Genomic DNA, 15,770 nt, shown 5'->3' with positions numbered 1-15,770 from the left:
CCTGGGACTTCTCTGGTGGTCCAGTGGTTAAGAATCTGCCTTCCAATGCAGGGGACACGGGTTTGATCCTTGGTCCGGGAACTAAGATCCCACATGCCGCTGGGCAACTAAGCCCGTGCACCGCAGCTACTGAGCCCGCGCGCTCTAGAGCCCACTCGCCGCAACTAGAGAAGCCTGCACACCACAACTAGAGAAGCCCATGTGCTGCAACAAAGAGCCCGCACACTGCAACAAAGACCCAGCACAGCCAAAATTTTTTAAAAAAGAAAGAAAATAAAGCCCAGTTCTGACTAAATCATTCTATTTCAAATTCTTAGAATAAAATCAGATTTCTTTTTTTTTCCTCTTCTAACTTATTTTGTTTTCATTTTGAAACAGTTTCCAAAGATACCACAATCATCAGAATGTTGTGCCTTTATGTTAACAGTTAAAAGAGGAACAAAATCGGGTGCAAGTCTCTGTGTTTGGGAATGGATTTCAGGGCATTTAATCTTTGTTCTTTCACCAAGATTCCATCCCATTCCTCACATTTCTCATGGATGTCTCTCTTGTTTAATTAACAGCTGTATATAGTTAAAAGGCTTCAGACTTTTCCACTGCTACGTGGAAACAGATGATAGGTACTAGGAGGACTGTTGTCGAATTCAACGATCATCAGACAGACCCTGAAGATAGTTTAAGACAAATCTAAAACCCAAAGGAAAGCAAACCTTAAAAGCAGACTATCATTCGATCATGAGTCATCTTTCTCTTCAAAAACCAAGACGATCTCAAGTCTAAGATGTCTTCCTTTTTGTGTGGAGACATTTCCAAAGGAAGAAAGGAATGTTTAGATAAGGAGTGTTACTGATATCTGTCTGCATAACCCTAGATGGATAATTCTCTAGCCAATGGGTAAGGGATATATGAAATTCATAGAGATTAACTAGGCACGCTGAAGAAAAGGACAAACAAGTCACTCAATTTAGAAACAGATCCTTTTTTTCTTGCCTTCTCACCTGTCCTACCTGTTTTAGACCAAAAATATCAAGGTAATGAAAGGTTTTTGCAAATAAATATTACTTTATAACTAAAAGATTTATTTTGAAAGAAATAGTCCTTTGAAATAAAGTAATCCTTTAAGGTAAACATTTTTGCATCTTCTAAAATGACCTCAAATGAGCAACTCACAGATTTTTTGAAATCAATTGTCTAAAATCTATGCCAGTTTAAACCTAATCTTCACCCGTAAGCTTATACATTAAACTTGGCTACGTAAACATAATTTGTTTTGTCAGCTTATTTTAAATTGAGGTGACATTAAAATAACACGCAATTAACCATTTTAAAGTGTACAATTCAGTGGCATTTAGTGCATCCACAATGCTGTGCCACCACCACCTCCCTCTAGTTTCAAAACTTTTTTATCACACCAGAAGAATATCCTGTACCTATTAAGTAATCAGTCACTCCCCATTTCCCCATTGCCCCAATTTCTGGCAACTACTAAGCTGCCTTCTATCTCTTCAGATTCTAGATATTTCATAAAGAAATGGTGAAGTATTATGTATCTCACTTCAATTTGTAATTAATATTAATTCATTTATTTTAAGCATGAAATATCTGATAATATCTATAACAATTCAGCCTCACACAAATGAAGAATTTGAATTTGTACACCACAATTTATTTTGTATTTTTAATGTCCTTCCTACTTTATACCACACTACTAACTTCAGGGCATTCCTTTTATGCAACGCTTCTAAAATAACAAGGTTGTAACAATGACATATAAAAGATAAAAGTTCAAAGAAAAACCTTTCATTTACAGAAAGTTTTAAAAAGACTATCGAGTTTCTAAGTAGATATAAAGGACACATGCCTATTCTTCAGTGACTTATTCCCTTTAAATGGGAATATAAAATGGATATGTACAATATTTACAAGCTCATCACTAAAAGTGGAGTCAGAAAAATATTAAAACAAAGTAACTTAGGGAAACATTGCAACCATAAGTCAGCCACAGACCCTGAAGTAAAATAAAATATGTTTGTCAATAAGAATTAATGTGTTCCTATAGAAAGGAAGAATTCTGAGCCATTCCTCACTTTGAAAAGAGTTAAAGGCTATATCTTATTTTAGCACTCTATCAAAAAATTAGTCAAAGGTTGTAAATTAATTTTAAAATATTGAGAGAATTACAAAAGTAATCCTCCAAAGAAGAAAACTGCTAAATTATGTTAGAACACAAATTTTAAAAAGAATCAAAATAAGGGAGTGCTGACACTGAAAGGCTAATATACAGTCCAGGTGTCATAAACCTGAGCTCATACTAATTTTCTCACCAACTACATTAATGGCACTTTCATAGTTATGCCCTGGAATAATAACAAGTAGCAGCACAATTCAAGCATGGAAAAGAAATAAATGGAATAATTTTTTTTAAGTCATCAAGAGCCTTGTGCATGAAAATAAATAACAATTTGCATCATACGTATATTATATATTTAAGAAAATATCAGTCTGTGAACTGACATAAATATATTAGGAAGGTCCGCTCACATAATATACAAATGATCTTTGTTATCAGGCATTAGTAACGTCATGATTTTGTAAGTGAGCTAAGGGCCCAGGTAAAATCTCACCAAAAGCAAAAATACCCAAAGGTAGAATAGAAGGATATAGGAATCATAATGTTGCCTTGTGACTTCCTAGAAGTTTCCTCGAAGGATGATATTTGTGGACAAATATTTTCCCAACCTCTACATCATTAGAGCAAACCAAAATTGTCTCCAGTTGGCAGAAATGGGGTTAAATATAAAGGAAAATACTATATCCAAAAGGGTATCTTGCTTATGTCTTGCTGCATACAAAGAATGAACATAAAATTAAGTTTCATGAAGGTAAAATCCATGGCTATCTGTTCACTGTTGTATTCTCAGCTACTAGGATTATGACTGACCTGGGGAAAGATCTTAAAATACATTTCTTGAATTGATAATTGTAGCTTAATTTGGTAAAAATATTTTGGAGAAAAATTTTGGTAAAAGATTTCAAGAATCTTAAAACTTTTTTTTCTTTCATGTTGTAATTTTACATCTGGAAAAGTTATCCTGACAAAGGAATTTTGTCCTAACAATATATGCAAGATTTATATTCAAGGATTTCCATGGCATCATTATTTAAAATACTATAAATTAGAAACAAGCAAGATATCCTATAATAGCAAATTAAGTTAAAATGGAGTATTAAATAGCTATTAAAATCATTTTAGGAGGAATTTTTAAAGAAAAATGTTTAAAGGAAAAGTACACAATATATTACTAGTGAAAAAGCAAGTATACACAGATTTATTACAGTTTTGTTTAAAACTTTATATGCATGTGAATGATTATGTTTTAGTGGCAAGATTACAGGTGATTTTTATTTTTTATTTATTTATCTGTGCTTTCTAGATTTACCAAAACAAATATGTATTATATTTATAAACATTTTCTTGCTGGAACATACTCCTTCTGAGTCATAAAAAAATGATAAAATGGTACTCATTTTAAATTACAGTTATAGATTTTAAACCAACATCACTTATAAATACAAATACCCATACTTTTAAGTTTATATTTCCCCCAAATATTTAACAGTCTTACCTTTCTACCATATTCACTTTGAACCATGATGAAAAGTAGTTGAATTTGAAATCTGTCTAAATGCCTGCACTATCCTCCTCAATCTCCCCTCCTAGTCCAATTTCTAATACAGCCTTGGGATTTCAAAAGAAGCAACAAAGTGGTACCTACTTATTATGGAAGTCTAACTTCTGCTCCCTCATCCACCAACTGAAGCCAACTACATACACACACACACACACACACACACACACACACACACACACACACACACACACAGATTTATTTATATACTGGCATCATCAGCCACCCAGAGCATTATTTATAGGTGGAATATTTAAAGGGAGCCACAATTAAAAATAAAAAAAGCTAAGATTTATAGCACTTTCTAAAATGGTGGAAGAAAATACACATATATTCGTAACCATAAATGACAACATCTGCGCTGTCAATATATGTAAGAGAATAAGTAAAAAGATGCTACTTATTGTGGAAAATGGAAAAAACACCACTGTCCTCAAATGAAAAAGTTCACTCTGTTTATGAAAGAGAAAGGAAAAGAAAGTAATAAAGAGAAGAAATTCATTTTAGTAAGACATTTACAATCTCCTAATAGTATCTCATCTTTCTCACATAGCTTTTCTGTTATTACCACTTTTGTGATCAAAGTAGTCCCAGAACAGACGTATCTAATGACTTTTACTAAGTTAATTCAGCTTATACTTCCTGTATCTCCATTTAATTAATGAAAATTCTTCAGAAAAATCAAACACTTCTCCTTCCTCCAGAAAATAAAAGGAGAAATTTTGTACCTGATTTAACAAAAAGCTAGAAATTACTCTTAAAATATCAGCCCAAGAATAGTTTAGTTTTTAACTATAACATTAACAATTATCCAAAATTCAACGTCTGAATTTTGAGAATCTAAATAGTTTTTAATAGTCATAAAATTTTAAGTTTAGTAACTCATCAGAATTAGTGTCAATATTAACCTGTTTGTTTCTAAAATATAGGTGGATAAATTTTAATATTTTAAATTTTAGAAATTAATAAAATATGAGAGCCTGAATTTGCAAAGCTCTTCTAATATGGGTATATGATGGTTAACTGAATTTTTAACTTTTATTATAAAATGTTCAAATTAGGGATCACTTAATATGAAATCTACCTGATACACTCAGTAATCTATTATATATGTCCCCATTTACTTAGTTGAGCAAAAATCATGACCTTGAATTTTGGAAAAATATTACTAAGGTGAAAAAGGTTTTAGATAGCATCACAAATTCTAATTCTCATTAAATTCCAGAAAATCTAACTCTAATAAAGAAAGCACTCTGATAGATAATTATAATTAAATTTAAATTAATTAAAATTACTAAGAATGAGAAAGTTGATGGTTAAAAGTACAATTATATTCTAAATAGAACTTGGTTTACAAAACAAATACCATCATATAGTAAAAACACTACTTGATATTCCAAAAAGAGAAATTAATCTAGTGATTACATACTGAAAGTTGTCCAGATAAGAACTGTGGAACATCCCTCAACATGCCAGGACTCATGGGAGATGTCACAGAAATAGAAGGACGATCCATTTTTTGAGATTCAAATGAGCTAGAACCTGAAATGGTAATTATACATAAAGAATAATAACAATGGCTCTTCGTTAGTATTTAATCATCTTTACCATATATGTTTTATTTTTAATGCCCACAAAATGCCATTATATACATCATTTTCTTAGCCACAATGTTCCAGATATACTTAGAAGGGTTTTTTAAAGCATAAGTGCAGCTTAGGGATTCTCTCAAGACCAAGGGTAAACCATCTTCTGTGCCAATTATAGTAGAGACAGACCTCAGAACTTAGTTACTTCATCTGTTGTGGGTACTAAACTCATATCTTACAATAACACACCAGGAAAAATTTAAAATAGAAACTTAGGGAGGAAAAACCAAAACCTAAATCAATAAAGCAACTCAAAGATGGTCTAAACTTGTAATGTTAAAACCGTAAATACTAGAATGCTAACTGTGAAAAGTTTTCAGGAAGTGATTTTTAACCATATCTGGAAGAATATAATAAATTAGATGGGCAAAAAGGAAGTGAGGGGCTATGAAAAAAAGATACAGAAGAGCAGAAGAAGCAGAACTTCAATACCCAGAAGTTATATGTATGAATTTATTTGTATGGAGGGGAAGGAACAAATTGGAAGTGAATAAAAATGGGGCGAATGAGATACTGACAGAATTAAATGCCTGGAATTCTGGGCTACAAATTTTGGCACTAATAAAATATCCATGCTAAACTTTTATGAGTAAGGTAATAAAAACTGCATTTGAGGAAGATGTCTTTACCATCTTTTTAAAGTGTAGACTGAATTGAGTGAGATGGAAAACAGTTAAGAACAAGTGGAATTCAATAAAATAATAACAGGAATGACTAGAAAATGGAATGGAAAGAAAGAATTGAGGCAATATTACAAAATTAGAAAATGAGGACTCAGAAACTAATTAGATATAAGAGATAAACGAAAAAGGGGGGAAAACATGAAGATTTCAAGTCCTGTAACCAGATATGGAGACAAGAAAGTCCCCTGTGTTTCTGTCTTGTTCTCTGCACAGGACAGTGCTGACATTCCCTGGGCTGTAGAACACTGGAGAAGTCCTGTGTGTCAGGGAATGGCCGGAGAAGTTAATTTGGAACCTGTCACAGTGACCCTGTGACACCTCAGAGACATCCGAGGGGAAATGTAAAGCAGCTAACAGGATGTGTGGATGGGACCAAATGTTGAGTAGATAATTAGTGTTAGAAATTAAACTGCAAAGTGTGTCCCTAATTGGAGGCCCAAATGGATAAAATTCGCTTCTAGCAAGAGTATAGTGTAAAATGAAAGGGGAAACTGCAAGCCTTGGGATCAGAAGTAATGGTGAAACCTTAAATAGTATTTAGAACTGGAAAGAATGCTGCCTTTATACTAAGAAATAAGCCAAGTTTTCTATATGCTAAGTTTCAAGTAACAGGAAGACACTTAGAACATATTCTTTAAACATCCAGGGATGAAGGGACAATGATAGATCATTTTGATAATGTAAACTTAGGAGTCATATGGCAATTAAAACCATATGAAGAGAAAAATTTACTGAGGAACTAAAAACAGAAGGTTAAGAATTGGGCCTTGCAGAAAGCTATTCTTCAACTTTTAAAGCATAAATTAATTTGAGAAGGGACCCCTGTCCTTACAGGAACAATTTTGGAATTGTAGCCTAGAGGCTTTTCAAATAGCTATAATAAGATAAAGGATTCCACACTGCTCACACAATATCTGAGTGATATAACGTAAGTGAATGAAAATTTTACCTACTTCATAGATTGCTGTGAAAACTAAGTGGGATAGTGTAGGTACAACATCTAGCACAGTTCCAGGCACTTATGATGATGATATTATTATATATAATAATTGTTATCATTATGTTAGTACTTATAGTTTTATGTGATCACGATATTATTTTGGATAAAATGATTTAGCAACTAGCCAAAAGTACTAAATCAAATAGGTCATACAATCATATTTTAAAGTTTAGAGCTATGCCATTCCAAAAGGATTTCACCTCTCTGGTAAAGATTTTTTTTAAATTTATACTCATAATTGTAATATAAATGTAAAAAAAAATAACATCTATTTTAACAGTACATTCTCAATTGTTGTGTGTATAGAGAATCCAACCACTTCTCACCACCTTCACTGCACCCACCATGGTCTAAATTACCATAATCTCACCAAATACTGAAATAGTCTTCTCGCTGGTCTCTCTGCTTTCGCTCCATTTAATCTATTTTCAACATAGTAGCCTGATTTTAAAACATAAGTTTCTCCTCAAAAACATCCTATGTAGCTCTTGATTTCCCTTAGAGTAAAAGCCAAAGTCTTTACAGTGCCTTATAAAACCTATGCAGTTTGGCTTGCCATTACTTCCCTGTCCTCCTTCCTGCCATTCTTCCCCTTGCTCACTCTTGCAGCCACAACAGCCTTTTTGCTTTTTCTTAAATGCACCGTAGGCTTTCCTGCCTTAGAGACATTGAACCTCTGGTCCCTCTTCCTGGAGAGCTTTTCCCTCAGATCGCCACTCTTTCAAATCTTGCTCCAATCCTTCCTTCTCAATGTCTATCCTGATCAATGTATTTCAAACTGCAACCCTCCTTCTCTCTTCTTTCACAACATGCCTTACTCTCAATCAACAAACTTAATTCATTGGAAAAAATTCATTTGCTTAGTATCTGAAATAGTACTCAAACACAAGTAATAAAAAGTGTCTATATACTTAATGTTATTTTAACTTATATGTCTATTGTTCCATTACTACTCTGTTAAATCAGAACTATTACCCCATTTTCTCAAAATATAAATTAGAATATATGTAATTATTCACTAGATTGTCCCAAGCATTCCCTTCATTTACTGAGGATTAGTTTACAAAGCAGTAAATTTTAAAATTAGGTGAAATTTGGGGAGGGGGTGAAATTTTGGGGAGTGATGATAAGTTCATTATTTTTTATTATGATAATGGATTCACATGTGTATCAAAGCTTACCTAATTGTGCACGTTAAATACATTCAGTTTATAGTAGTATACCTTAATAAGGCTATCTAAAAATACACAGTAGTTAAGACAGTGTGGTTTAAAAAAACCATCTTAAAATATTATAGACTTTTGTACTTTTTTCCACAATAATATGAAATAATACTAAATTTTCCATCTTTATATGACTGCATACTTGATAACAACACTATTATATTTCTTACTTTGTATTAATAGATTAAAGACTTCATTTGACCCCTGATGATGAACGACTTTATTAATAACATTTTCTTCTAAAATAAATGAAACTTACTGGACTCCAGTTGTGCGTGTGTGCTATCAGGTATTCTAGGTATATCTCTGAAATGACAGAAAAAGAAAAAAAACAAGAAATTGTTTCAACAAATAGTAGCAACTGCTATTTTGATCATTATCAAACTATATTATAACAGGACAATGTAAAATGGACAAAATTGTGTATCATAGCAGCGCTATATAAATAAGGAAAAAAATGTCGTAGTACTTTTTGCTAATAAAAGTGTTCTGGGCTAACACTATTACTTAAAAGGAATTAAAACTCATATGCATTTAGAGCAGATTTGTAAAAATATATACTTTATTTCCTATGTGCTTCACTACACAATTATCCATTCTAAAAAATTTCTATATTCAACAGGGTTTTATAGATATATTTTAATTATATTCTACTCTTTTACCTGCTGTTGTTCAAGTCAGAACATTGAAATTCAAATAAAATATCACCAAAACAAAAGGTAAAATATTCAGATTGTCATTGAAATTTTTTAAACATAATAATTCTACTGAGAAAAATGCAAACATGTTTCTTATTGGACTTAACATAATTACCTTGTAACTGCATTTACACCAAAAGTATGTACATTTTTGTTTGAGATTTGCCAGGAGGGGTATATATTAATGGTTAAGCTCATTCAGAAAACTGCATCAAAAATATTTAAGACATTAAACAAAAATATGATTACAGCATCCTTTAACACCAAGAAATATATTTGAGTAATACCTTAAGCTGATACAGTACAGTTTTACCACATTACAAAACTATGGAAAGACAAAATATAAAATAGATGTAATTTCATGTGACAGATTGGAACATAGTACAATGAATTATATTTATCGCCAACTTAAAAAGTCAATGAGTAATTGACATTTGCTTATTTTTTATGTTACCTTAAAGATGTTGTTTTTCCTTAAACAGTTGCCACCATCTAGGAATAGAATGCCCTTAAGCCCTCTCTTTTTTATATGAAATCTCCATTTTGGAAAAAATATATAAAATTCATAGAATATAGTTGATTCTCATATTTACAATGTAGAGAACCATAGCTTATGAAACTTCTTTTGAAAGTAATTGTTACTATAGTCCCCTTCCACTAATCCTTTTTTCCATTTCCTGAGCTACTAAGATAATAAAAATAATACACCTAAATATCCCTTCTTTTGTAATTAACTGTATATTCTAGCATGATCAGATTAAAAGATGTCATGATTTTTGGTGAGGTATTTTTTGTAAAGGAGGAAAAAGCATTGTCCTCAAAATAATTTAGTTTTATAAAGCAATCAGACATTATTGGATTGCACATTACAAATTATTTAATAGTAGTCAACTTTATACATGTATAAAGTATTCAAACCAACTCACCCAATAGGTCTTGAAACAACAAGCTCCACTTGTGGTTCAGGTTTGGATTCCAGGATGATGTTATATACTTCTTCAAATGTGGCTCCTTGCAATAGTCTTCCATTCCATTCTAATACTTCATCACCTACAGTGTGTGTCAGTAATGATAATCTTAGAAAGAAAAACTAATCCCATAAAATGCACTTGAAACAAAAGCAGTCTCAAACTGCGATTAATTTTGTAGAACAAAATCACCTTTATGGAATAAGAAACATACTGAGAACAGTTCCAGTGGCATAAAATTTGATGACCAGGATGATTAGTGTATTTCACACAAAAGGACAAGGAAGGGTCAGAGGAAAAGATTACATAAAAGTTGTATCTGTGATTTCTAGAATTTTCTCAATGGTGTCTTGTCCCTGAATAGTTGTTAGTTGTTTTCCTTGCAAGGGGAAGAAAGCTGGGAATAACCTATGTCTCCAACTTGGTGACATCACTCTTGTCTCTGTGATTTCTCAATACAAATTCCAATTCTAGAAACTATTAAGATAAGTTGCCTCTTTGAAAATTTTATAACTCTGTATTCTAGGATTCTCAATATACATGCAGCTGAGCACCTTGTCTAAACTCTTTTGTAAAAAGCTTAATACTAAGCATCTCACTGAATCCTCTCCAAGGCACTCAAGGATCTCTTCAATAGTATCCATTATCAAAGAGATAAGGAGTGACACATTTCAGGAAATATGTATTTATCCATGAAGTTTGTTTCCTAAATTATATTGGAAGTTCTTCAAAAGAAATAGGAAGGCTTATGGGAAACAAATTAGGTTAATCTAATCCTAGATATAGACTAGGAATATCCATCAGCAAAAAAATAAGATCAGTAAATATAAAAATATTTTTATCTAATGTGACTCAAGAACTAGTAGTTACAACTTTCCATTAATGAATAAAGATTAATATAAGTTAAATGAACTTTTTATTACCGGTGAAGTCACTTCTAAATGAGGATAACTTTTTCATAACTACTCAAGTTTAACAGTTTAAATGTAAATAATCAAAGATTGAAACCTACCTGGTCTAAGATGTCCTACAGTATCAGCTAAACTTCCTTTTTTAACTTTGGTAATAAATGCACAGAGCCGACCTGATTCAGTCATCTTTCCTCCTACAACCTGTTTAAAAGAAGAAAATGTTAAAACAAGCATATTGTTCAAATGAACACAGCTGAAGATTCAAGTAAAAAATAACTAGACAATTTGCAGGTTTTGAAACTATAGTTTAATATGCTAAAAATAATTTTTAAATAATATAGTGTTACTAATAGGAACTGAGTACATGCCCCAAGTGTGGACTCTACATATTCCAAATGTTTAACAATTTAATCAATTATTTGTTGAAAATGTTTCATACCTTAGAAACAACTTAACGATTTATAATTTTTGCCTTTATTACAGAATTCGTACTTTTGTCATTTCTAAAAACTTATTACAGTACTACATAATTATATTAACATTTCTAGTTATAGATGTCAAATGTCATAATATATATTTTGTTACTTTTACTATAATTATCATATCTTCTAAAAATTTTATTAGTTGGTAATATTTGGGCATATTGATAACGTGCATGATGATCATGATGATTCATTTTTCCTGAGAAAGTTACAAAATATACTTAATCTCATCAGAATTAATGTAAACCTTAGATCATCTGCATCCCAATTTTTCTGTTTTTACCTTTCTATTAATACATGTCTTTCAGAAAAAGAAAAAACAAAGGTTGGCAATAATGCTGTGAAGTCATATGTGTAGCTATAAGACTGGCCTCTTAAAAATTAATGCTCTGATTCTCATTAACTACCATTCAATCAATAAATCAACTTTATAGCAAGTTAAACAAATAATAGTAACCAACTTCATTGACTAGAATAGTTTTTTTCCTCTTCTAAATTGACTGAACAACACAGAATTCAAAAATCATTGATTTATCTTATTCCGTGTATTTAGTCCCCAGTTGCAGTGAATTACACTCAGTTGCAGTTCAGTTAATATTAACTCATTATTTTTATGTTTGGTTCTGAAAATTATATATATAGATATTATGGGCTGAAATCCCTGTGTTAATATTTTTAAAGTTTCTTGGCTTGATAAACTTTAATAATAATAATTATACTGATTATATTATTATTGAAATCTCAGAGTGCCAGGCACTGTACTAAATGTTTGTATACTGCTTTATTTAGTCTTATTAGATAATAATTCAGTAAGTATTATTATCTCCATTGCACAGATGAGGAGTCTGAGGTTGAGAGGTTTAGTTACCTAACGTTATGTAGCTAGTAAATGCTATAACTAGAAATCAAGCCAACACTTTTCAACCTCTATACTACACTGCTGTAACAGTATACTGGGCAGATCTGGATTTAATTCTCACCTTCATCACCATCTTTAAGACCCTGGGCAAGTTACGACACCTCTCTAAGCTTATTTCTTATCTGTTGTGAGTGTTAATAAAATGATAGATATAAAGTGCTCAGATGAGTGCCAACTGCATGGCAACCAGCCAATAGGTGATGCTCAATTGTATTTACAACCAAAGTTTTCAAATATCTCTCACTTACTGGAATCCACACAACTACTTCTGTAGCAATGGCTTAACTCTAAAACATTTATTCTCTTCGCATTTCAGCTTTTAATTCACCTTATAGATGCACAAAAAATAAACAGAGCTTTCTTTGGTGTACTTACCAAATAATTATCTGGTATTTTACAGTAAAATATAAATCAATATTTATATTAAATCTCCTAACATAAGTATTTTTGAGTTTCCAGACTTCAAACACTATTCTCTCTCTCTCTCTCACACACACACACACACAAACGCATACACAGTTTGCTACTCTAATACAAAAATTATATTCCTATGTAATATGTAATACATATATTCCCCAAGTTTGTACGTTTAATAATTGAATGAAGCTATCATTTTAAAAGAATATAAACACATATATAGACTTAAAGGACAAACTATAGGTAAAATAAGTTTGAAGAACTCAAGTATGTAACTCAAGTTCTATTTTCCAAAATTATATAAATAAGTATTATTGTAGAATAATGGCAACTTCTTAAATAATACTTGGAAAATGAAAAGGTTTTGGGTAATGAGTGCAAATATTTAGGAATTCTTGAAAATAGAAAAAAAACCCACTAAATTGGTATAGTTATTATATTTTTTGCTTTTCTGATAAATCTGTAAAGGAGTATAGAGCAACATCTCATATATTTCATCACATACCTTCAAGCCAAGCATTGCTCCTGAATCTCGAGGTACACTTCCATCTTTTAAACGCTTATTTAATAAAATGCGACCAATTAAACGATCTCCATCTTTAGATGGTTGCCACGTCACAGGGTGCTGACATATTGCATCAATAAACACAAAATTAATGTTATTTTATGATAAATGACCCCTTAGTGTGTAATCTTTCTAAACTTCCAACTTCCAAAGTGTTATGATTACACAAACCAGTTTTTATTCAAAACATTGATCAAAAGGGTTTACTAGATTATGTTTATAACCTCATTTTAATAATCTCAAGTTTTTTCAAAATCCAGTTACTGCAAATTCTAACAGTGCTCTGACACAATATTGAAGTTCTATAGTTCTACAAAATCTGAGAAATCTTGAAAGTACATGCAAACTCTAATTATCTACACACTGAAGATTAAAAATTCACAAGCAGAAAAGAGACTGCAATTCTATGCACTCGAACTCATTTAAAAATGAGAATTTAATCTTCAAACACTTTTGGAAGACTCTGAAAGACTTTATTACAGTAAAAGTTAAAAGGTCACACTATATTAAAACATGAATTTGAACCTCTGATGAGGGCTTTCTTGAAGTAGGTTTCTAGATTAAAGTTACTAAAAATACACAAGCTCCAGTAACTTTCCAAATGAACGTGCATGGGAGAAACAGGCCTAATTCAAAGGTGATGATAGATTATATTTCTCACTTTTTGGAGGTTCCTTGATTCTTTCAGGTCTCTGATCTATTTAGCAAATTAATTTTATTTGATAATTCAATGGTATCCATTGTTAACAACGTTGAAAATATTAGTAGTTTATCTCAGGGCAGAACCAAGCCTTTTATAAATCATGATACCATTCCATTATGAATCATATATCAAATAACAAAGTAAATGATTTGTGTAATCACAGTTTCACAGTTATCTGAAAGTAACATGCACATCTTCATGCAAAATTTAGCAGGCAAAAGACAAGTTCCAGTAAATCACATCTATATGGTAAAAAGATTTCAAAAGTCTCACTATACTAAAAGCAAAATAATAAATACCAAAGCAGATGGCAATGGTTCTAATACTAATTAATACTACACTAAAATGCTATGACAATAAAACAAAAGAGAAAAATGACAGTGAAAGGGAAAAAAGAAAAACAACTTTTTCTGTGCAAACAGACCCAATCATCTCCCTTTTGCCTGGGATTCAAACTGTTAATAATTTAATTTTCATCCCAAGGAAAATATATGCAAGCAATCAAATAAGCCAATCCAAAAAAATTCTTTATATTTGTGGTATATAATAACATTACAAAGTTCTTTCATACGACCATAAACAAAACATTCCTTTGTTCCTAATTTTTATTTTCAGTTACTTATTTTTTGGTATGCCGTCAAAAAACAAAAACAGCAAAGCAAGCAAGAAGTATTTTGGTTGGTTAGTTTGTTTTGGTTTTGTTTTTCTTTTCTGCACCTTAAGAAATGCTACATTGACCCTTGAAATGCCCTGTCCTTTTATTATGTTCTGTTTGAATGAGTGACAGAGAGCAAACGAAGACCAAATGAGCAGGTTAAAAGGCAGGCTCCACAATCTCAGTACCTTATCACTATGGCTATGCTCCTCGTTAAGGGTTGTGCTACTACAGGTATCTACCCCAGAGTCCTTAATCTGAGGCTCAGACCATTCCAAATCCTCTTCCAAAGAGTGGCCACCAAAGTACATCATTTTCTTTTGTCTCTCAGACCTGGTGTTAGAGTCCGACAAAACTGCCTGCTCACTAGTTTTTCTTTTTCCCTTTTGACTGTCCCCTACAGGTGTGGGATAAAAAATAAAAAAAAAAAAAAATACAAAAAAGAAAACATGCAAAGGTGTAAATCAAAAAGGAAAAGTGAAATGATAACGGAAATTAAATAGTAAGGCTCCACATGTCTCACCAAAGACATTGGGGATGCCTCACTGCTATGCCAAGACGTATGGTCCAACCAGTTGTAATCCATGTCTCCTGTGAGAGTCAGACAGACAAAAGAGGGAAGTAAAGGAGACGGCGAAAGAAAGGACAGACAAAGACATAATAAACATTTTAAACTGTGTGATCCTCTCCGGTTCTAAGAACTTTGTCTGTAGCACTCACTATATATACCAAGAGAAAGCTAAGATTTCAAATGACTAAAATTTATAGAATACAGAATATATAGTTTATGTACTCTAGACAGACCCTACAGGACAAAAGTGCTGCAAGAAGAGAAAAGGCTAATAATAAACAGGAATAGAAATGAAAAAAATTATATATTCTGAAAAAGAAAAAGACTTTCAGCTAGGTCTGTTACTCGTGCTATTTTTTTCATGCTGGTCTATAGACATGAGTTTTTTCTCCAAAGATTAAGGAACATTTTAAAAATTAAACAGTGGTTTGCTAATAACCACTACAATGAAAAGTGAAGTACTTAAATGTTGTTTCTGGAAGGTAGTATGATATTCCTTATAATGCTGAAACCACCTAAAAATTTTGAGTGATTAAAAAAAAAGAATTGGTTACACAAAAGATTATATGAAAATGACAAAACAGGTTCACTCAATTTCTATTAGTAGAAATAAACTTTCCTTAAATATCATGAATTA

The 15,770-nt window shown here is 31.7% G+C and overlaps 1 protein-coding gene across 33 annotated transcripts in view; it reads right to left on the bottom strand.

The window, feature by feature from the left end:
* The window catches only part of RIMS2 (regulating synaptic membrane exocytosis 2), a 596,173-nt gene that overhangs the window by 264,673 nt on the left and 315,730 nt on the right, over positions 1 to 15,770 (bottom strand). For 19 of the 33 annotated variants that reach the window (XM_082434237.1, XM_082434243.1, XM_082434242.1 and 16 more), the window contains 6 exons: positions 15,086 to 15,153; positions 13,145 to 13,264; positions 10,923 to 11,022; positions 9,869 to 9,992; positions 8,504 to 8,550; positions 5,119 to 5,231 (listed from right to left, as the gene is read on the bottom strand). In XM_082434237.1, the coding sequence (XP_082290363.1) occupies positions 5,119 to 5,231; positions 8,504 to 8,550; positions 9,869 to 9,992; positions 10,923 to 11,022; positions 13,145 to 13,264; positions 15,086 to 15,153 (572 nt within the window). Of the gene's footprint in view, positions 1 to 5,118; positions 5,232 to 8,503; positions 8,551 to 9,868; positions 9,993 to 10,922; positions 11,023 to 13,144; positions 13,265 to 14,750; positions 14,960 to 15,085; positions 15,154 to 15,770 lie in introns of all 33 variants that reach the window. The other 14 variants (XM_082434231.1, XM_082434234.1, XM_082434236.1 and 11 more) reach the window with 1 other exon arrangement.

Source organism: Balaenoptera physalus, assembly GCF_965194825.1.
Source record: "Balaenoptera physalus genome assembly, chromosome: 17".
Taxonomy (NCBI): domain Eukaryota; kingdom Metazoa; phylum Chordata; class Mammalia; order Artiodactyla; family Balaenopteridae; genus Balaenoptera; species Balaenoptera physalus.
Note: the sequence above shows the minus strand (reverse complement) of the source record. Positions and strands in the feature narration are given on the sequence as shown.